The 19,431-nt window shown below is 52.0% G+C and overlaps 10 protein-coding genes across 10 annotated transcripts in view; 4 read left to right on the top strand and 6 right to left on the bottom strand.

Moving 5' to 3' along the window:
* The window catches only part of MYCFIDRAFT_199755 (uncharacterized protein), a gene marked incomplete at both ends in the record, with an annotated part of 1,978 nt that extends 542 nt beyond the window's left edge, over positions 1-1,436 (top strand). Inside the window, 2 exons of the mRNA XM_007932742.1 lie at positions 94-1,104; positions 1,411-1,436. Of these exons, the coding sequence (XP_007930933.1) occupies positions 94-1,104; positions 1,411-1,436 (1,037 nt within the window). The remainder of the gene's footprint in view (positions 1-93; positions 1,105-1,410) is intronic.
* On the top strand, positions 1,397-2,624 carry MYCFIDRAFT_212426 (uncharacterized protein). Its single transcript, XM_007932741.1, has one exon. The coding sequence runs from the start codon at positions 1,631-1,633 to the stop codon at positions 2,537-2,539; it is 909 nt and encodes a 302-aa protein (XP_007930932.1). The 5' UTR covers positions 1,397-1,630; the 3' UTR covers positions 2,540-2,624.
* A 390-nt stretch (positions 2,625-3,014) lies between these two features.
* Positions 3,015-4,741, bottom strand: MYCFIDRAFT_56853 (uncharacterized protein). Its single transcript, XM_007932395.1, has 2 exons — positions 4,603-4,741; positions 3,015-4,548 (listed from the first exon to the last, which is right to left on the bottom strand). The coding sequence occupies exons 1-2, from the start codon at positions 4,665-4,667 to the stop codon at positions 3,117-3,119; spliced, it is 1,497 nt and encodes a 498-aa protein (XP_007930586.1). The 5' UTR covers positions 4,668-4,741; the 3' UTR covers positions 3,015-3,116.
* A 227-nt stretch (positions 4,742-4,968) lies between these two features.
* MYCFIDRAFT_212424 (uncharacterized protein) lies at positions 4,969-7,877 on the bottom strand. Its single transcript, XM_007932740.1, has 4 exons — positions 7,184-7,877; positions 6,335-6,496; positions 6,210-6,280; positions 4,969-6,154 (listed from the first exon to the last, which is right to left on the bottom strand). Exons 1-4 carry the CDS (start codon positions 7,451-7,453, stop codon positions 5,899-5,901), a joined length of 759 nt encoding a protein of 252 aa, XP_007930931.1. The 5' UTR covers positions 7,454-7,877; the 3' UTR covers positions 4,969-5,898.
* Positions 7,878-9,719: 1,842 nt separating this feature from the next.
* MYCFIDRAFT_5041 (glycosyltransferase family 17 protein) lies at positions 9,720-10,604 on the top strand (the record flags this gene model as incomplete). The annotated part of the gene is made up of 1 exon (XM_007932278.1): positions 9,720-10,604. A coding segment is annotated over one exon (885 nt), but the record flags the coding sequence as incomplete, so codon positions are not given.
* Positions 10,605-11,363: 759 nt separating this feature from the next.
* Positions 11,364-12,329, bottom strand: MYCFIDRAFT_178707 (uncharacterized protein; the record flags this gene model as incomplete). Its single annotated transcript, XM_007932739.1, has 1 exon — positions 11,364-12,329. One exon carries the CDS (start codon positions 12,327-12,329, stop codon positions 11,364-11,366), a length of 966 nt encoding a protein of 321 aa, XP_007930930.1.
* Positions 12,330-12,370: 41 nt separating this feature from the next.
* On the top strand, positions 12,371-13,153 carry MYCFIDRAFT_178706 (uncharacterized protein; the record flags this gene model as incomplete). The annotated part of the gene is made up of 8 exons (XM_007932738.1): positions 12,371-12,376; positions 12,410-12,516; positions 12,573-12,637; positions 12,666-12,736; positions 12,763-12,797; positions 12,818-13,027; positions 13,057-13,086; positions 13,114-13,153. 8 exons carry the CDS (start codon positions 12,371-12,373, stop codon positions 13,151-13,153), a joined length of 564 nt encoding a protein of 187 aa, XP_007930929.1.
* On the bottom strand, positions 13,105-16,183 carry MYCFIDRAFT_216696 (uncharacterized protein). The gene has a single exon (XM_007932737.1). It carries the CDS (start codon positions 16,068-16,070, stop codon positions 13,230-13,232), a length of 2,841 nt encoding a protein of 946 aa, XP_007930928.1. The 5' UTR covers positions 16,071-16,183; the 3' UTR covers positions 13,105-13,229.
* Positions 16,184-16,670: 487 nt separating this feature from the next.
* MYCFIDRAFT_212422 (uncharacterized protein) lies at positions 16,671-17,961 on the bottom strand (the record flags this gene model as incomplete). The annotated part of the gene is made up of 1 exon (XM_007932735.1): positions 16,671-17,961. A coding segment is annotated over one exon (290 nt), but the record flags the coding sequence as incomplete, so codon positions are not given.
* MYCFIDRAFT_183928 (uncharacterized protein) lies at positions 16,679-17,961 on the bottom strand. Its single transcript, XM_007932736.1, has one exon. It carries the CDS (start codon positions 17,507-17,509, stop codon positions 17,321-17,323), a length of 189 nt encoding a protein of 62 aa, XP_007930927.1. The 5' UTR covers positions 17,510-17,961; the 3' UTR covers positions 16,679-17,320.
* Positions 17,962-19,431: the final 1,470 nt, after the last annotated feature.

Raw genomic sequence — 19,431 nt, 5'->3', positions numbered from 1 at the left:
GCATATCGCTCTCGCCAACTTACAAGCTGGGCCCAGGCGCAACAGTCACAAGTCTCTGCTTTGTGGAAGCGACGCACACCTTCATTTGCACAGGCTCCGATGGCACGGTACATGTCGTCAAAGTCGAAGTCACAGAATCCGACAAAGCATATCGATATGGCAAGATACGACTCGTCCGTGAATGGCAAATACCAACGACCAGTCCGACTGTGGAGTACGGTGTTTGGTGTGAGCATTACAGAGGTGAATCTGCGAGTACACTCGTTCTCGCAACTAATCTTGGTCGGATTATGGCGCTTGATCTACGATACATGTCGGTCATTTTCGAGCTTCGTAACCCTGCTAGCCACGGCGCTCCGACCTCGTTCTGCATGAGCAGAAGACATGACTGGCTTCTAGTAGGAACATCTCACGGCGTGCTCGATCTCTGGGACATGCGCTTCCACGTTCGCATACGCTCATGGACGTTTGCGAATCCTTCTCCAATCTCCAGAGTACAACTGCATCCGAGGCGCAAGTCTTCTAAGAGAAATCAGTTCTGCATAACGGGCGGTACTGCTCCTGGTGAGATGACAGTCTGGGACGCAGAAAAGGGAGTGTGCTATGAGGTAATACGCCCAAGTCATCCTAACGCCAAAGAACGTTTGCACTTAAGAGACTACGAGTTGCGCAATCTGGAAGACGAAAGATCCGAGAGTTTGCTAGGCCGTATCGCTGGCGTGACAGGCGCTGATGTCTTGAGAGACAATCACTTGCCTCTTGCAAGCAGCGTCTCTTGGTTCGGAGTCCAACCGTCTTCCAAGGACCCCGAAGCACAACACCCTTTCGCCGTCAGCGGCGGCCCGGATGGAAAAGTGCGCTTCTGGGACACAGAGCGACTTGAAGGTTGCAGGCTTGTCAATGGAGGAAGTCCTGATGACAAACCGGTCTATACATTCAGTAATTTGAGCATGGACATACGTGTCCTGTCTGAAAAGCCGGCCGAAAGTGGTGTCCAGGCTGGAAATCCCATTGAGTCGAACAAGGTGGCTTCGAACACATCAGCAGCAAAGCGGGCTCTTGCGGCTGGGACGAGCAGACCGCCATCGAGGTATGAGACCATTCGTATGTCTGCTCAGAATCTATTGAGCGGGCATCTGGATGTGATTACAGATGTCGCGTTACTTGAGCGACCTTTCGGAATGGTGCTCAGTGCGGACAGATCTGGGCAAGTTTTTGTGTATCAATAGATCGAAGTTCATCGCAGCGAAGTCGTCAGCATCTCAGCTGCGTCAAGTCACATATTTCTTGTTCCTACAATGGTGCATCTCGTCCTGATCGGGTCGATGTCGCGGCCGAGCAACCTCGCCAAGACTTCACCTCGCGTCAAATCTCCATCGCGTCTTCGCCCGTACATCAACATCCCTCCAGATCGGCAACTCGTCGGTGGCCTCTAGGAGCGTCTCAGCAAGACAGAATAGGTCGGTCTAGCCAATACATCTTGACTAAGCAATATGGTCTTCATCGAAACGGTAAAAGCGCGTGCGAGATCCTATGATGTCGTGTGGCTGGACCATCGATCTCGATCTCGAAGCTATTGATCGAGCAGCATAAGTACGACTCACTCCCTACACACGCACGTTCACTATCAATGCTCTACCGCAGGCTCTTCCCGCGAGCTTTAAGCACACTACACATCGCAGCATCGCGAAACTTGGCAACAAAAATGGCCGTCCCTCCACAGAACTTCACTCTCGATCCCAAGATCTTCAATCCAACCCTCTATACACACCTCCGCGACTTCTGGTTCCAAGGCCTCCCTCCAGACTCAAAGTGCCCCAACGAAGAAACAAACCGCCGCTGGTGGGGCGTCGGACGAAGCGAAACCGAAGCAAAAGAAATCGACAGCGCCTGCCATTCCAACTACGCCCACGCCTTAGAAAGCATTTCACCCGCCCACCTCTCCCTCCCACCCGACGCAGACCCGCAAAAACTCGCCTCACCATTCCTCCCCGAACTCCAAACCCACGAAACCGAGAAAGAAGCCGCAGATACTTTCCTATCCCTCATCCTCCTCCTCGACCAAATCCCCCGAAACATCTACCGCACACCCCCAAATCTCTCCTTAGTCTACACCCACTACGACCGTCTCGCCCTATCCCTCCGCTTGCACGCCCCTCCAAACCTCCTCAACCACCCCTACTACAAAAACCGACCAGTCTACAACCAATGGCTCAACATGCCACTCATGCATTCCGAAAATCTCGCGGATCAAAAACAAGTCCTATCTCACATCACCCGAGATCTGGAAATTGCGAAAGAAGAGGATGATGGAGAGGGGATTCGGGCTTTGGAAATGAGTGTGGGGCCTGCGAGGAAACATTGGGAAATTGTGGAGAGGTTCGGAAGGTTTCCGCACAGGAACGAGTGTTTGGGACGAGAGAGTTCGGAGGAGGAAAGGGTGTGGTTGGGGACGGGGGAGACGTTTGGAGTGAGACATAAAGGGCAGGAACAGGAACAGGAAGAGAAGAAGAAGGAGAAGAGGGGAGTTGTAGAATGAATGAATGAAGATTTAAGGATATGAGAAAATCCTAACTTACCTTTTTACGATATGCTCTTTGAGCAAAATATATGTATGCTGTGGGATATTATATACCCATTATGAGCAACGAGCAATGAGTGTCGAACAACCAGTAGCGATCAACGAAGCCAGATACAGTAAATCTCTCTCACACACTTCGGCATGTGATCCTCCCTCAGACTGTAACAGAGATCTTGAGTTCTAGATAGCTTCATGTAAGACTCAGTAGTAGGCTCTCTTGTTGCGCGCGCTGTCTCTCACTTGAAACGCGGACAGAATTACCTAGACTGAAGCTATACCTGAGCTTGCTTCTTGTGCCGGGAAGTCCATGTCAGCACACACACACACACACACACACACACAAGCACGCGGAAAGGATCCGGCCTGCAGACAGAGCCCAAGGTAGTTGCCTGTTTTAGCCCGATAAGGGAAAAGAAGTGGCATGGGGAGAGAATGGGTAGATATCTGTTTTGGAAACCTTTTTGGCTCTTTTTACATACTTCACTTCCTCATCAAAACTAGTTACATGAAACTAAGACGCCCTGTACAAGTGCGCTTAACCGAAGAGAGCATCTCCAAGTCTGATGCTGACGGTCTTGTATTGGATGTAGTTCTCAAGAGCGTTCTCGCCAAGCTCACGGCCGAGACCAGACTCCTTGTAACCACCAAACGGAAGCTGGTGGTGGAGGGTGTTGTAGGTATTGACCCACACGGTACCGGCCTTGAGGGCATTTGATACCTCGATGGCGGTGTTGAGGTTCTTTGTGTGCACGGCGGCGGCGAGGCCGTATGTGGTGCTGTTGGCGATCTTGATGACCTCCTCCTTGGTCTTGAACTTGCTGATGGAGCAGACTGGGCCGAAGATCTCTTCTTGCATGATCTTCATGTCTTCCGTGACGTTGGAGAAGATGGTTGGCTCGATGAAGTAACCCTTGTCGCCCTTGCGGTTGCCACCGATTTCGACGTTGGCACCAGCATCTTTGCCGGCCTTGATGTAGTTCATGATGCGGTCAAACTGGACTTGGGAGACTTGTGGGCCCTGGAAGGTGTCCTTGGCGAATGGGTCGCCAACGACGTTCTTCTGTGCGCGCTCCTTGAATCGCTGAATGAACTTGTCGTAGATGCTCTCCTGGACGTAAATACGCGAACCAGCGCAGCAGCACTGTCCGTGGTTGAAGAAGATACCGAAGTTGGCCCAAGAGATGGCGTTGTCGATGTCAGCGTCCTCGAAGACGATGTTTGGTGACTTGCCACCCAGCTCGAGAGTGACCTTCTTCAGGTTGGAGCCAGCAGCAGCCTTCATGATGGTTCGGCCGACAACGGTGGAGCCAGTGAAGGCAACCTTGTCGACGTCCATGTGTGAAGAGAGAGCGGCACCAGCGACCTTGCCGAAACCAGAAATGATGTTGACCACACCTGGTGGGAAGCCGGCCTCCTTGATGAGGGTAGCGGCAACGAGACCTCCAAGGGGCGTCTGCTCGGCAGTCTTGAGGACGACTGTGCAGCCAGCTGCGACAGCCGGACCAATCTTCCAGGCCCACATGAGGAGTGGGAAGTTCCATGGGATGATCTGACCGCAAACGCCGACTGGCTCCTTCTTGATGTAGTTGAAGGTATCCGGGGTGGTGTCAACGACCTTTCCCTCGATCTTGTCGGCCCAGCCAGCGTAGTATCTCAGGCAGCCCGCGCACATGCTGATGTCGACCTTGGCCATAGAGACGGCCTTTCCGTTGTCGAGAGCCTCGACGGATGCGAGGAGGTCCAGGTTCTTCTCGAAGAGGTCGGCGAGGCGGTGGAGGAGCTTGCCACGGTTCTCTGGGGTCTCCTTCCTCCATGGGCCCTCGAAGGCCTTGCGGGCGGCGGCGACGGCAATGTCAACATCCTTCTCGGTGGCTTCGTAGACGGAGGTGATGACCTCCTCAGTCGATGGGTTGATGACCTCGAAGGTCTTGCCCTCGACGGACTTTACGAACTCATTGTTGATGAAGCTGAACGACTGTTAGCCCAAGTGGCGAGAAGCAGGCTGATTTGTGATCACTGACAGTCCGGTTGGCTGAGTGTACTTGCCGGCGTGCGGCGTCTCGAGTTGGACGGACAGGTCAGACATGGTGGATTAATGCTGGGTATGTCAAATGAAAACAGGCAGTTACTCTCGTTCGCGCCGCGATTGAGGTGTAGCAGAGAAGGCGTGCGTAATTGGCGGGGGACAGAGGGGTTAAGTAGTGGCATGAAGTAGGGGCGGCTGGCAGGAGCAGGAGCGCGGTCGTGCGTGCGTCGCTCGACCGTCTCGGCCTGGAATTAAGCTCTGGCTATTTGCTGTGGATGGGACATTGGGAAGCCGCGATCCCCACTTGGACGAGTGGAGGTCCAGTATTCGCGCACAAGGATGGCTGCATGCGGGTAGCTGTGAACGGCGATGCGCTCTCATTCGATGTCGGTGACATGGCTCGCGCTCATGTTTGCATGCTTTGCGGGGCTACCGAGTGCCCCGCAGTGAGGAAGCGACATCACGGTTCACGTCTTGTCTAGATCGAACGAGGCTCTGAACGCAAAGCAGCCACGCAGCCTGCGCGAGTACATCATGCTGAACGTGCTGTGCTGTGCATTTCATCCAACACTTTGATGGTGTATAGCAATGTGAGCGGGCTGTGTTGATGTATGCTGCTACACTTCGGGCGTTCGGTGTGGCTCCTCGCGAGTGAAAGAATTGTGGACTCTCTCCGTGTACCCACCACCGCAGGCGCGGCTAGAAGGTGCAGTGCCCTCGCTGTGCCGACCAGTTCGCGTTGCTGCAAGTTGTTCATGGTGGAGGGTGTACGTCGAGAGCTTCCGGGGAAAGCTCGACAATGTTTCGGGATGTTCGGCATCTTGACCTGCTAGGCGGCGAGTCGATCGTTACCAAGCCTGCATAAGGTGGTGGATGTGCCAGAATTTCTAAGCGATTGCACTGGACCTGACCTGACCTGAATGGAAAAGAGCCGGTCCTCGAGCGGCAACAAATGATGCAGGGCGCGCCCTAGTCGACTGAGAAACACCCGCTACCACCTGCTTCGAATAGATGATGGCGCTGTGCTGTGCCAGGTGAACCGAGACCATTTGTGAACCCTGTGACCCAGACCAAGCTCTTGCTTACAACCATTCTACTCCATGATATCTCAAACCATTCTCAATCTGTAAACCCATCTGCAAACCCGCTAAGAAAACCTCGTCGTCGTACTGTGACAATGCTCAAGCAGAGCAGTCGTCAAAAACCGCTGAAATGTAGCAGCTATTGAATAGTACGCAGCCGCCACGCACCTCTCGCTGCGCCAATTCCCATGTCGATGCCTTCTACCCCTTTACAACACCTCGTCCATGCCAGTGTCGCCGCCATTGGTAGCGGCTGGCTGGGCGGTGCCGTTGGCAGGCGCCGCTTCGCCGCTGCCGAAGTAGTCCTGCATTTCTGCGTCCAGCTCTTCGGTTGTCTTTGGCTTGGGTCGACCTGCACGACCCGACTTGGCCTTCTTCTTGCCAGCCTTGCTGCCGGCTGCGGCACCATTCGTTGCAGCCTTTGGCGCGTCCTTCTTCTTCTCTTTGGCAGCGTTCTTGGGTTGACTGTGGGATCGGTCAGTTGTGTAGAAAGCAAGCAGCCAGGCTGAGTAGCACTTACGAAACACGGTCCTTGAGTGGCTTTGGTGCTTGTGGGGCAGGAACGCTGTTAGCGCTCAGCAAGACTTCGACCTGCAAATTCATCAGCAACGACAAACAGTTGTGTCGGCCTGCCAGCACACTTACTCGCATCGCGCGTCCATCGACCTTGGTACCATCGAGTCTAACAGCCTCCTGCGCGGCGGTTGGCTTGCCAAAGAATACGGTCGCCGAGCCGCGACTGCGTCCATTTGGTCCGTAGTTGACGATGACTCTCTTCACTGGAGCAACGGAAGTGCTGAAGTATTCCTGAACAATCCGTGTTAGTCGTCTTCTGTGCATGCGCCTCGGTCTACGAAGCCACACTCCGGGAATATAATGCGCTGCAACCAGAGAAAGGAAAATGGCAGACGAGTCCGACGGCTCTGGTCCGGCAGTGGTGGTATCAAGAGGGCAAGCAGCTGTCGTGATGGCACTCCCCGCGATTGTCAAATCATCCACCTTGGGCTAGGTGGCATATCTTCCCCTCTCCTATTCGAGCTGCTGCAGCAGCATGCGCGTCATCAACCAAAGACTGAGCTTGTTGAGTCTGATGTCCAGATGGTGCGCCGCGGGACGACAGCCGAGCTGCGTTGACCATGATCCATCTTATCGCCTTGCGCTCTTCACACGTGCGTTGTGACTTGCTGCTTGCCCTCTGAATCCTGCCAATGTGAGATCGTTTGCACCTCGAAGCGCGCGCTGTTTGCCAGGCAGGCGGCTGTCGAGGATTTTGCGCAAAACGCATGTCCGATTATCGTCGCTCAGAACGCGCTGGGTTTTGCTTCATGAAGCACCCAACCACGGAGCCGAGACCATAACCTTACCAACCCGCAGGTTCTGGTCGTTATCGTAGGCGAAAGGCTGTCCCATAGTCCGCATAGTTGTTGTCCATATATGATACGATCGAAAAGAGGCACAAAAGCCTATAGCGTATGGCCTGTCCGGTCAACGTACCTTGATCATCGACTCAGTCACGTCCTCGGGAAGGTTGGAAACTGAAATCTTGCTATCACCAATTGCTGCAGGTGCGCTTGGTGTCTTGATTGGCTTGGTAGCCTTGGTCTTCTTCTGGACGCCGCCAGCTGGTGCAATGACAGCGGTGGTAGCTGCCTTAGATTTGGCGGCGGCCTTTCGGCCTGGAAGGCGACCGCGACCGCGTCGACCCTTCTCGGAGGCCGGGCGGTCCTTCATGATCTGGTCGAGAGATCGGTCGAGTCCAGACATTTTGATGATAGTGGTGTGATGTTGGTGACGGGTTGGCGCGGGTTGAGATTGTTGTTGAAGTGGCTCTCCCTTGGTGCGCGCAGTGGTGTCGAGCGCGTGGTTGGCGGAAGAAATAAATTTGCTTGATGAGTAGCTGAAGAGTAAGCGCTGTCGCAGAATGCAAGATGAGTCGGAAAAGAAGTTGGTGAACCGGCAGTTATGCGCGGATTGAGAGCGACGAGGCTGTGTGAAGGCAAGCTGGCAGGTGCGCGCGCTCGTGGTTGGCGGAAGTCAGCCTTGTTTTGATGTTCAAGGCGCGGCTGTCGGAAAGTGGCAATGTCGCGTCAAGTTGAGTGATGCCGGCGCTGGCGCTGAGATGAGGGAAGACGCCTCGTGGTGCGCTTTGGATGTTGATGTCCTGGGGAGAAAGAAAGAGAAAGTGAGATGCCTGCAGATGCTGATGAGACGGCGACGGCGAAAGAAGGGACGTGCCGCAACCTTCGCCAAGACGGTGGCTGGTGGCTGGATCTGGAACTTGCATGCATGAACGACTCCACCCACAGCAAACATCATCTCACTCAGAGGCTCACGTGGGACTGTTCTATCGTACGCGTCAGTCATATCAACAACGACAACGCGAGTTCATGCGGCAGCCTCTCCTACTTGCGAACGATCAGCTCCCATCAAAAGAGAAAAAGACTCCCAGTGTAGCAATTTGTCGGCGGTGAGCTCTTCCATCATCTTTACCTTCTCCGACTCACGTAGCCACGAGAAGATACTCATAGAAGACATTATACCCATGGACGAACAAGATGGCTCAAGTTTCAACATTCGACAGGGACTCTACGCACGAGGCTTCTTCTTGTTGCAGCAAGTAGCACAGAGATTTGGTTACAACATACCTGGTTACTTATCATCAGCTTGAGCAGTGTGATGCTGCACACGCGCAACATATCAAATGTATAGTGCTTCATGTCCAGTTGCAGAAGGTTGAACTGCGGCAATGGTATACTTTGGCTAAGACCCATCATCTCATCTCGATCTCGGAGACCGCGGAGCGTGTGATAGCGCCTTTTTGACGACAAGGTTGACTGAAGCACGACTATGTGCAAGAGAACGTTTTGAATGCGGTAACTCACAACAACTCTACTTTACTCTTACTATTCATCCCTCCTTCGGCGACGCGTTGATACAGCATGGCACTGTCATTCAGATCCAAAATTGGCTTGGACTCAAGGGACACTTCTCAGATTCGTTCTAAGGAGCGAGCATGGTGCCATGTGCAAAGTCTCTCGCCTTGAAAACTTGCAATGGACAGAGGCCGCTGGTGGGTAGAAGATGCACGGCTGGACGCAGGCAGTCATCGTTGATTGAGGTGCGAGTATGTTGCTCATGCTGACCATTTCTGCGACAAAGACTGACACAGCGTTGTGCAGAAAGGCCATGCTCGCCTCGTGCTTCGTCAAATCTTGATGTAATACCCGAGTTGCCAGCAGTGGTAGTGCGGTGCAACAGCCCTCGAGGGGGATGACTCGTCCAGATGATGTGTCCCACTAACGCATGTGATTTTGAGAGACACGCATTCTTGCAGTTGGGCATGCGTTTAGTTATAGAAATCAACGGTTCTGGTGTGGAGGTGAAGTCGAGAAGATTGCCCCTTTCGATCCCTCTTGGCTCTTGCCAGGCATCAAGCGGGAAGGCGCAGCCAAGTGTTCGACGAAGCCGCAACCTAAACCTTGCACGCTGCCCCTGTGATTCGTTGCACCTTTTCAGAACACGAGATGGCTGACCCGGTTTCGCACTTCACCTGCTAGCCGGTCGTATTCGCTCCTGTGCTTTGACCAGCGTCGAAGATGTTGCGCTGAATCCTCACGACTTTCAGCGACTATCAGGAACAGCTTTGGCCATACCACATCGGCTCAAAGCGCTGGACGATATTCAACAAGTGGCATTATCCGGTTGCCACCCAGACCCAGATGTTGCATGCCTGAGTGACTTCCAGCTGTGGAAAGGCTGCGGACAAGATAATGCCTAGACGACAGAGAAGACTACAACCATGATCACCTCTCTTGCCCTGGGTCGGCGGGGGTACCTCGTCACACTCACAGCCATCTCACTATTCCTCCTCTTTCTAACCTTCAATGGTCATGGATTTCGTCGACCGGGCAGACCAGGTCCACCACATATCCCGACCCATCATCCAAAGGCTCCAAAAACCGCAGCCGAGCTGGAGGCACTATGCAAGACACGCGACTTCACTCCATACCGGGCTGGACCGGCTACACACCGCAAAGTCTACGATCTCTTCCTCTTTTCCCACGAACTTGACTGGCTAGAGATTCGCCTCAATACAATGGCGCCGTATGTCGACTACTTTGTGATAGTCGAGGCTCCCACAACTTTCACAGGCGCCCCCAAACCTCTCTATCTCCAGGGTAATTGGACCCGCTTCTCCGATTTCCATCCCCAAATCATCCACAACGTCGTCACCGACCCTGGACCAGTGCTCGGTAAAACCACCTGGGCCCACGAAGACTATTTCCGAGACGCCTTGTTCAAGAGCGTCTTTCCAACGCTGTTACACTCTGAGAAAGAAGCACAGGAAGGCGATGTCCTACTCGTCAGCGATGTGGATGAGATCCCAAAGCCAGAAACACTGAACGTTCTCCGACACTGCCAATTCCCCGATCGGCTCACACTACAAAGTAGATTCTACTACTACTCCTTCCAATGGCTTCACATAGGTGAAGAATGGCCGCATCCACAAGCCACAACATATCACGGCCTCCGCGGGACTCTAACTCCAACCCACCTCCGAAACGGCATAGGCGGCGTCAGCATAATCCCATTCTGGTCAGCCTTTCTCCGCTGGTACCAAAAAGCCTCAATCTCCGACGCAGCCTGGCACTGTTCGTCCTGTTTCTCCACGATCGAGGAAATGCGCATGAAAATGGCATCGTTCTCCCACACGCCTCTCAATACGGACGAGAATCGGGACGAAAAGACGATGCTGGAACGTGTGAGAAAAGGCCTGGATCTGTTTGGCAGGGCTGGGGAGAGGTATGCGAGAGTCGAAGGTAATCGAGATGTGCCGAGATACATTCTGGATCATTGGGCCAAGTTCAAGTATCTGCTGAATCGGGACGGCGAAGATGCGGGATTTACGGATTGGACGCCGCCGGATGAGTGGCGATTGAGTTGGTTGATTGATTGAATTATATGCATAGTAGCGAGGGAAATGAGCAATGAATCAGCACGTCAAGGTGGAGCATTGGGTTTAAAGGAAGAGCATTCGTAGTTTGTACCCTATGTTCCAGCTTCAATGACTTCTTCATTACCGTGACCATCACCCAGCATTGCATTCAAGCGTCGAAGAGATTTTCTCCCAGTTGACATCTCGAGCTTCACTCACATATATGTTCGTTGATCCCATTTCCCACTCCAATTTCCCCCTATCTCTAGATGTAGATCTGTCTTAGTTTCCCTCCGCAGGCCAGAGGCCAGCCAGCAGAGATACTCACACCGCACACCACGAGAAGGTGCAGATCCAACGTGCAGCGAGGGGGAAAAGAAAAAATTTCCCCATGTTGAATGGGTAATGTAAGTAACAGACTCGAGTCTGACGTCTGAAGAAAGACAAATGTTGAATTCCGAATTCCCTAGAACGTCAGTGTAGGTATCCCCAAAAAAAAAATTTCTATCTACTCCAAAAGCCCCAATACAAGAAGAGAAAAATAGGATGGCCTCACCCATCCTACCTCTCTCCAAGTACCCGCTTGATTTATCTTTTGCCGTTCTCCTGCGCGAAAGCGGGAGACACATTCAGATTTTCGACCCGATGTGGTCATTTTATGATTTTTTTTTTTAGCTTTTTCTTTTTTTTTTGGTTGAAGTCTTCTACACGGATAGATTAGCAGTATCGAGGGCCGCCTCACATGGCCATTACAGGAGGCTGGGAGTAAGACCAGGCGTTGACATCCATCCATGGCATTTGGACAGGGACTGGAGCGTAGATGGGAACGAGGACTTCAGGCTGGACGAACTCAAAGGTGAAGTTCGCAGCAGTCGGGTCTAGCCCAGTACATGTAGGCATACTGAACTCCGGAGCCGCAGCATTTAGACCCTCTAGAGGAGGCGAAGGAGGATAGGCTGCCGGAATTGGGTAGTAGGTTGTGCCCATGTAGGGAATCTGCTGAAGGGATTCTTCGACAGACAGCGGAGGGGTAGCTGGTCGTGCTGGAGTGCATGCAACCGGGCAAGCAATAGAAGCGGTGATGAGCTGTCTATGCTGCTCGGCAACGGCATAAGCCCAAGTAGCAGTCAGATACGACTCTGGTGCCAGAGCAATACGACCATTGGCCCTGGGATTGAACTTACCCAGATACCTCCATTCAATCCAAAAGCCATTCTTCAGATTCACATAAGAAGGTTTAGCCATCTGCTCGCCGACGAGTTGGAGTTCACCTAACTCATTCGGTGGGTCTCTTTGAGCACCAAAGTGTTGGATCTGGAGGTATTGCCAAAGGGCGGATTTGTCGGTGGCACGGGCCATTTTTTCTTGCAAAGCTTGTCCGTTGAATGATGTGATGGGGGCGCAGAAGACGTAGGAAGTGCAAGGGGAAGTAGCGAGGATGACGCAGGGGTGGGAGTACGCACCTTTATTGAGTTGTGGGTGGATGATGGAGGTATGGGGGATTTGTTCTTGACGTGGGAGGAAGGCGATTTGGCCTTGGAGACCTTCACCGTCAAGAGGGTGGGGGAGGGGACTGGGGAAGGGGTTGGGGCAGAAGATGCTGGGAACTGGAGGGATCCAGTGTGTGAGGCCACTTTCTCCTTGCCAGTCCATGCGGGTGTGTGAGAGGGCATGGAATGTCTGTTCGTAGCTGGGGAGAGACATTTTTGCGCCTCTTTCTTTCTGTTCTTCTTTGCGGGGTTGGAATGATGGTTTGCAAGAAGTAGACTGTTGCAGCATTCAAGAGAGCAGGAGTCAGAGCGTGCTTTGGAAGAATCGATCGCGAAAGAGATCAAAACTTCCTGAAGGCGATGTCTGGAGGGAAGAGAGGGAAGAGAAGCAAAGCGGAAGAGTCAACATTTTTAAGTAGAAAATCTTGTAGTAAGCATATAAGACAAGGCTTTGAAGTTTGGGATACCACCTGTGGGGAGCTCCCGATAGCAGTAGAGACAATGCTGGTACTGTAGAAAGCGGTGGAATTCAAGGTCCTGTGAATGTGAGAGTCTGACCTCGGCCTTCACTCGCGCATCTACAATCTCTCGGGGTTGTCTCAGGAAGGAGGCGCTTGCTTTGTTGCCGCTTCCTCGTGAGATCTGAGGGACTCTCGCTGATACATGCAGAGCAGAAGATCAAGTCGTTATCTTAGTGCGCAGTGAGATTTTGGGTCGGGCCACGGGGAAGCTGAAGTCTGACTGGCGCCCACATGGCCTGGAAGATGTCCGTCTGGTAGCATTCAAATACCCAGGAACGAACCGCAATGTCGCAAAGCTTGAGTCGTGGGGCGGTAGCTCTCTCTATGGAAGAGCTTGTAATGAGCCAGCTGTACGAAGTTTTCCAGAACATTTTGTAATCAGTCAGGAGTTGTGAGGGTCGTGCAAATTTGGGAGGGAAGTGCACTCACACCTCGGGGAAAGATCGCACCGTGTGCCCCAAAAGGCAACCACAACAGGAAAACAATATCATACTACGCTCAAAATACCTACAGGTAAAAACCGAACATGTCAATCATATACACGTAACAACCCCCTCCCTTCCTTCCTTCGTCACAACCTCTCTTCTCTCCATCTACAACCTCCCTTCCAATCCACTCCACCCCCTCTGCCCGGGCCACTCAGCATCCGGCCAAATGTGCGGAAGCGCCTCCCAAATATGCCCAACATGCACAATTTCCAACCCCTCCAAAACCTCCTGCGGCAAATCCTTAACATCTTTCCGATTTTGATTTGGCAATAAAACTTTCTTAACACCAGCTCTGAGCGCCCCGATCAATTTCTCTTTGATGCCGCCCACAGGCATCACCTTCCCTCGAAGCGCGACTTCGCCCGTCATAGCGATGGTGGGAGGAACGCTTTTACCGCTGAACAGAGATATGAGGGCGATAGTGTGGGCGAGACCAGCGGAAGGTCCGTCTTTGGGAATAGCGCCAGAGGGACAATGAACGTGGATGGAGCGAGACTTCATTATGTCTTCGTTGGGGTCGTGGGTGAGAGCTAACTCGTAAGCGTGCGATTTCACCCACGATAATGCGACTTCGACGGATTCTTTCAGCACGTCTCCCAATTTGCCCGTGAGTTGGACGCGGCCTGAGCCGGGCATGTCTGCGATTTCGATGAAGAGGATGCTGCCTTGGGTTCCTGAGGAATAGGCTACGAGACCCGTTACGACGCCGGGTTGAGAAGTTCGAGCTGCGAGTTCTTCTTCGAATCTTTCGATTCCGAGCATGTCCTCGAGATCTTCGATTGTGACGACAGGCGTGTAGGCGGGTAAGGTGTTGGTGTCGCGCGCTTCGGCGTATTGGACGGCTTTGGAGCGGCAAACGCTTCCGATTTCGCGTTCGAGATTGCGCACTCCGGACTCGCGCGTGTAGGCGGTGATGATCTTGTCGACGACTTCGTCTTTCATGAGGACGTTTTCTGGCTTGAGGCCATTGGTTTGGATTTGTTTGGGAACGAGGTGGCGAATGGCGATTTGTCGTTTCTCGAGCGTGGTATAACCTGAGAGCTGAATGGTCTCCATGCGGTCAAGAAGTGGAGGAGGAATGGTATCCAGGGTGTTTGCTGTGGCGATGAAGAGGACCTTGCTCAGATCGATCGGAATGTTGACGTAGTGGTCGACGAAGGTAGAGTTCTGCTCAGGATCTAGGACCTCAAGCATAGCAGCTGATGGGTCGCCGTGAATGGAAGCAGAGCCAACCTTGTCGATTTCGTCCAGTAGGAACACCGGATTTGCCACGCCAACCTTCTTGAGTCCATTGACGATGAGACCAGGCATGGCCGCGACATACGTCCTGCGATGACCTCTAATCTCGGCTTCATCGCGAACACCACCCAGCGAAATGCGGTGGAATTTACGACCAAGCGCAGTGGCTACTGATTTGGCAAGAGAAGTCTTACCGACACCAGGTGGACCAACCAAGAGCAGAATCGGACTCTTGTCGACCATCTTCTTGTGCTTGAGTAAATCAATCTCCTCTCTGGACTGTTCTCGTGCTTTCTCAGGCTCCTTCTTGACAAGCGCAGTAGACGGCGCTACATCTTCCTCGCCATTGATGGTCGACGCCTCTTGAGCTTGCTCCTCAACAGGCTGAGCAGCCTTGGAAATAGCATCGATTTGCTTGTCCAGATCCAAATTAACAGCCTGCTTCAGCTTGAGCACGGCCAGATATTCCAACAATCTCTTCTTGATCTTTTCCAAACCAAAGTGATCATCATCAAGCTGCTTCCGCGCCTTTTGCATCGTAGCAGCATCCAGATTGTCCTCGGTCACCTTCGTCCAAGGAATCTCGGCCAGATTCTCGAGATAGTTCCTGCAAACCTGATGTTCCGCTTGAGCTGGGTTCATCTTCGCCAACCTCTTCAATTCCCGATCCGCGACCTTCTGCGCCTCGGGACTGAGACCGGCTTCATCCAACTTCTTCTTCAATTCCTCAATCTCGTTCACCTCATCATCCTGTCCTTGTCCATTACCTCCCATCCCGGGTGGCATACCCATTCCACCGGGCAGACCTTGTCCATTCCCAAGCTTCCTCAGTCTCGGATCCTGCCTCAACTTGTTAAGCGTATCCAAATCAATGACCGCGCTCTGACTAGCATTCGGCGTCGTAGTCACCGAGAGAATGCGACTGTTGCCCTGAATCGTCGAGATCTGCCTCTGCAAAATCTCCGTGATCCTTGTCAATCTCTCTCCAATATCCGTCGCGGATAGAATCCTCAACTTGTCCTCGTGAGTGCAATCGATGATATTGGTCATGAAATCAGCCAAAACGCCAGCCTCTTGCACGTCTTTCCTCACAATGTACAACTCCAACCTCCTGGCGAGAATGGGACTGAGATTCATCTGTGGTCCACGAGGAAGCAGTGCGGAAAGTCTGATGAGTGCGATCAATTCGCGACTCAACTGCTTGAGGTTTGCGAAGAGTGTGTGTACTTTCTCATCATTGTCCGCCACGTGAGGCTCGTCGTAGAGAAGGACATTGGCTTCAAAGTATGGTCTTTCCCTCGTGACCTTCTCGACCTTGAATCTCTGGATTCCATCCACGACAAGCATCAACTCTCCCGGTCTCCTGCCCTGAACACCAGTGACGCGTGCGAGCGTGCCATATTGGAAGAGATCTGGCTTCCGTGCAGAGGAAGGGTCGAGTTCGATGACTTGCTGTGCTTTCCTCTTGTCTTGGCCTTCCTCAAGCAATCGTTTGCCATCTGGACTGAGGTATTGGCTGTTGAGCGGCACGCAGCCGACAGTGACACTGCTGGCTTCTGGACGCGGTGTGGCGGCTTTGCTGTAGAGGTGTGCGAGAATGGCGGCGATGTCTCCTCGGTTCTGTAGAGGCACGCGAGAGGTGACGCCTGGGAGGAGGACGAGCGAATGTGGCAGCGGGACAAGTGGGAGGGATTGCGTCCGTGCCATGGTGGATGCGGCGGCCGATGCGGGAGTGCGTTCAGTGGCTATAGGACTTGGCTATGGATATCGAGGATTACATGTGGTTGAAACAAAGGAGAAAACAGAAAGCGCCGCAGCAGCAGCAGCAGTAGATTGGTAGTGGCAATGCAAGAGAAAGTGATGATGAGAGACCAGAGATGGAGATGTCGTCTTTCACGTGTGTATCTACGAATCACTCCCCTCACGACGGCCGAGGCACCCGGCACCGGAGATGCTTCTCGAATCGCATCACGAGGACATTGCCATTCTGGTGTCCTATGAATGCGCATATCTCACATTGCCGGCTCGTCATTCGCATCGACAAGGTGGAGTCGACGAACATAAGCGGAGTTTTCAGATATGGCCCGTTGCTGCGAGTTGAGTATCGTGATGTATTCTAATCGGAAGTAGTCCCGACTCCCGATGATGGCATCCTGGAGTTTGTTAGACGCTCGTCTTGTCGTGACTTGTCATCTGAAGGCGTCTCGGACTGTGCTATCAAGACGTGGAATCGGCAGAGACTGTCTAGTCGGCAGCATGGCTTGGCGTTGGATGAACTGGAACGAGAGACGCGGTGGACGCCATCTGCGCATGGTAAAACACTGTTGATGTGCCATTGCTATCTGAACCCATTCTCACCACAGCACAGACATAGCAAACTACATGATCTCCGTGGCCGAAATATCCATGACCACAATCCGTGACCGAGACTTCTCAGACAAGACTTCGTCCGCACGACACATCGCCTTCCGCAGCGAAGGCGGCCACCTCCATCCACCGCCGGAACTCAGGCGCCAACTTTCGCGAGCATTTCGAGTCCTTGAAACCGCTCACGGCCGAGAATCCCAAAGTCTCGCCTCGAACTTCGGACCACGTGTCATGTGGACGAGAAAGTTGGGTATGCGAATCTAAGTATGAATGTCGAGGTGACTGGAAATCCGCCTGGGATTGTGAGGAAGAATTTTGGAATCCCGGAATTTATTAAGAGTCTTCAGGACGGGAAGTGGTGGTGTATGAGAAATGTTGGTATCAGAGGCTCAATGGGGGTTGACGATTGCTCGTTTTGCCTGTTTGGAGCTTTCGAATACGAGCCGAATGGTGCAGCTTTTGCGTGGCTGCCATCTTATACATCTGAGTGATTGACGTTCGTATGCTCTCGGCTGGATCTTCCTGCTAATATTGGCGTTTACTTCAGCTGCTGCACCGAACATTGTTTTCACAACGCTCATATCCGTCTGTCAGAGCAGAAGGACTTGAAAGATTTGATCTGCGGACGCTGGATTGCGTTTTGGCTGAGTCCTCTTCGACTTGTCGTCAGCTTTTTCGGATGCGCTCCCGCTGCTCAAAATTGATGCGAGCGATGGTCGGCGAATGGCCGCAAAGATGCCGGTGTTGGCTGTGCTTGTGTTTGACTTTGGGGGATCCATCTTGTGCCTCTGCGACTGCCGGTTACTGAGATGATGCTCTGAGATTGCGTCGCGATTCGTGTGAGAGTAGTGAGCGGTCAAGAGCTCCCAGCTGTCAGCCTGTAACGAGGCTGCTTGCTAGTTCTATCCTTGCTGCCCCGGTCTTCCTGTCAGCCGGTCCACTCAGCAAAGCCAAGAGGACGAGTGGAAGCAGGACCCAGAATTGAGCCCGCGACTTTCAATCTTAATCCAAGAAATGCCTAGTCGATGTCGAGCGCAGAAGATCTGGTGTAACAATGATTGTTGTTGAGCGCCTTTGCGATCCCCTGCGAAAGGCGGGCATTTCAAGTGCGAACTCTGCTTGAAGATTTCCGGAACGACTATTTGAGGGCTCAATGTCCGATGGTAGCGTGATAGTCTACTTGCTGATGAAGCACTACTGCTCTCGTACTCGCGTGCGGTCGAGCGGACAGCTGCCCGAGATGTCAGGAGTCAGAACTGGCTATTGTTGTGTTCCTGACTTCTCACGCGATAGCTCACGCGGGAGCTCATCAGCGATCGTTAGGTGCAGCGGCTGAGCGGTCCAAGGATAGAGCTCAAGGGTTCAAGGCTTGGGCTGAGACAGCGTGTCAAGGATGGAAGTTTGACTAAGTAGAATACCCCAGAATTCGGATCTCTCCAAACCCGGGGCAGCAGCGCGTGGCGCTCAGGAGAAGGTTGGCGAGTGCAGTAGCGTAGCCCACATCAATGCTAAAACTCAGCTTTGAAGAGGCACTGCCTTATTCGAGATGACGAGTCTGAACGATGATTTCTCCATGAATTGCAATGTTGTGGGCTCTGTGGAGAAGCATTTCGTGGTGCAAGGAAAATCGTAGCTTTGCCTCAGAGAAATCTGCGGTTGACCACGCTAAAAGCGGAGTTGACCAACGTCCGTATAGCCGAGTCTATATGTGACCGTGTATATGGTTAGCCGCAAATTAGCGCCTACGTATCTACTTTCCTACCAATCGACTAATTCTTTCCCTTCCCTTTCCTTCTACTATACGAATGCCCGCTTCTTAGACTATATAGATTACGAGCACCGAATAAAACTACTATCTAAAGCACCGACTAAAGCTATAGAGACTCTATTAACCTTTCTTCCCTATATATAGGAAGATTATAAATATGAATATTCTAATAAGCTTATCTCGTATACCGAGTCTATTAACGAGCGCGTATATATAAGCATATAGATATATATACCCTTTAGCTTACTAAGATATAGGCCTCTAATGTCTTTACGTTAGGAATACTTGCGGAAGAAGATCGCATCGCCTTAGAGGCTATAGAAGACAAACAGCTAGAAAGCAATATTATAGGCTTAGCTATAGCTAATAGTATGCCTATACTTTCTAATAAGACTTAGCTACTTCCTCGACCCGGGCCTACCCTTATTACAAATGCTATATATGCCCCGCTTTCTGTTAAGCATATCAAACATATTGCTACGATACTAGAATACCTAAGTAGTTATAACTATAGCTATATATATATCGTTCTACTTGCGGATTACTATAACTATACCGATCTTATCCTAGAGAACGTTATAAAGATTCCGGCCGTTCTTAAATATAGAGTATATATAGGCGTGTATATTGTTATATATATGCTAATATATATTAGATGCAATATAGGGTAAGGCAGCCCTATTCCCCGAAGGAAACTAAAGCGTCGTACTTTAATAGCGTATCCTATATTCGGGTACGGAAGAATTGTAGCGGTGTTAAGATATATTAATATACTTGCTTATATCTCCGGGAGGGCGCTACGTACTATCGCCTTACGGACGAGTACCTAAACTAGAGGGTTAATTCTATACCTCCGCTCGTAAGGATATTCGTACTAAGAGGAGAAGAGACGCAATACTAGGTAGAGAACTTATATACGTATATATATCCGTA

The sequence above is a fragment of the Pseudocercospora fijiensis genome (assembly GCF_000340215.1).
Source record: "Pseudocercospora fijiensis CIRAD86 unplaced genomic scaffold MYCFIscaffold_9, whole genome shotgun sequence".
Taxonomy (NCBI): domain Eukaryota; kingdom Fungi; phylum Ascomycota; class Dothideomycetes; order Mycosphaerellales; family Mycosphaerellaceae; genus Pseudocercospora; species Pseudocercospora fijiensis.
This window is presented reverse-complemented; position numbering and strand designations above follow the sequence as displayed.

What these genes read in the sequence shown, in the direction of transcription:
- MYCFIDRAFT_216696 (XM_007932737.1), bottom strand. Translation starts at nt 16,070, where the DNA reads ATGGCACGGACGCAATCCCTCCCACTTGTCCCGCTGCCACATTCGCTC.
- MYCFIDRAFT_183928 (XM_007932736.1), bottom strand. Translation starts at nt 17,509, where the DNA reads ATGGATCCCCCAAAGTCAAACACAAGCACAGCCAACACCGGCATCTTT.
- MYCFIDRAFT_212424 (XM_007932740.1), bottom strand. Translation starts at nt 7,453, where the DNA reads ATGTCTGGACTCGACCGATCTCTCGACCAGATCATGAAGGACCGCCCG. An exon ending in TGACTGAGTCGATGATCAAG is followed by an intron (nt 6,497 to 7,183) that starts GTACGTTGACCG and finishes CGGATTGTTCAG; the next exon opens with GAATACTTCAGCACTTCCGT. An exon ending in TCGATGGACGCGCGATGCGA is followed by an intron (nt 6,281 to 6,334) that starts GTAAGTGTGCTG and finishes ATGAATTTGCAG; the next exon opens with GTCGAAGTCTTGCTGAGCGC.
- MYCFIDRAFT_212426 (XM_007932741.1), top strand. Translation starts at nt 1,631, where the DNA reads ATGCTCTACCGCAGGCTCTTCCCGCGAGCTTTAAGCACACTACACATC.
- MYCFIDRAFT_56853 (XM_007932395.1), bottom strand. Translation starts at nt 4,667, where the DNA reads ATGTCTGACCTGTCCGTCCAACTCGAGACGCCGCACGCCGGCAAGTAC. An exon ending in TACACTCAGCCAACCGGACT is followed by an intron (nt 4,549 to 4,602) that starts GTCAGTGATCAC and finishes ACAGTCGTTCAG; the next exon opens with CTTCATCAACAATGAGTTCG.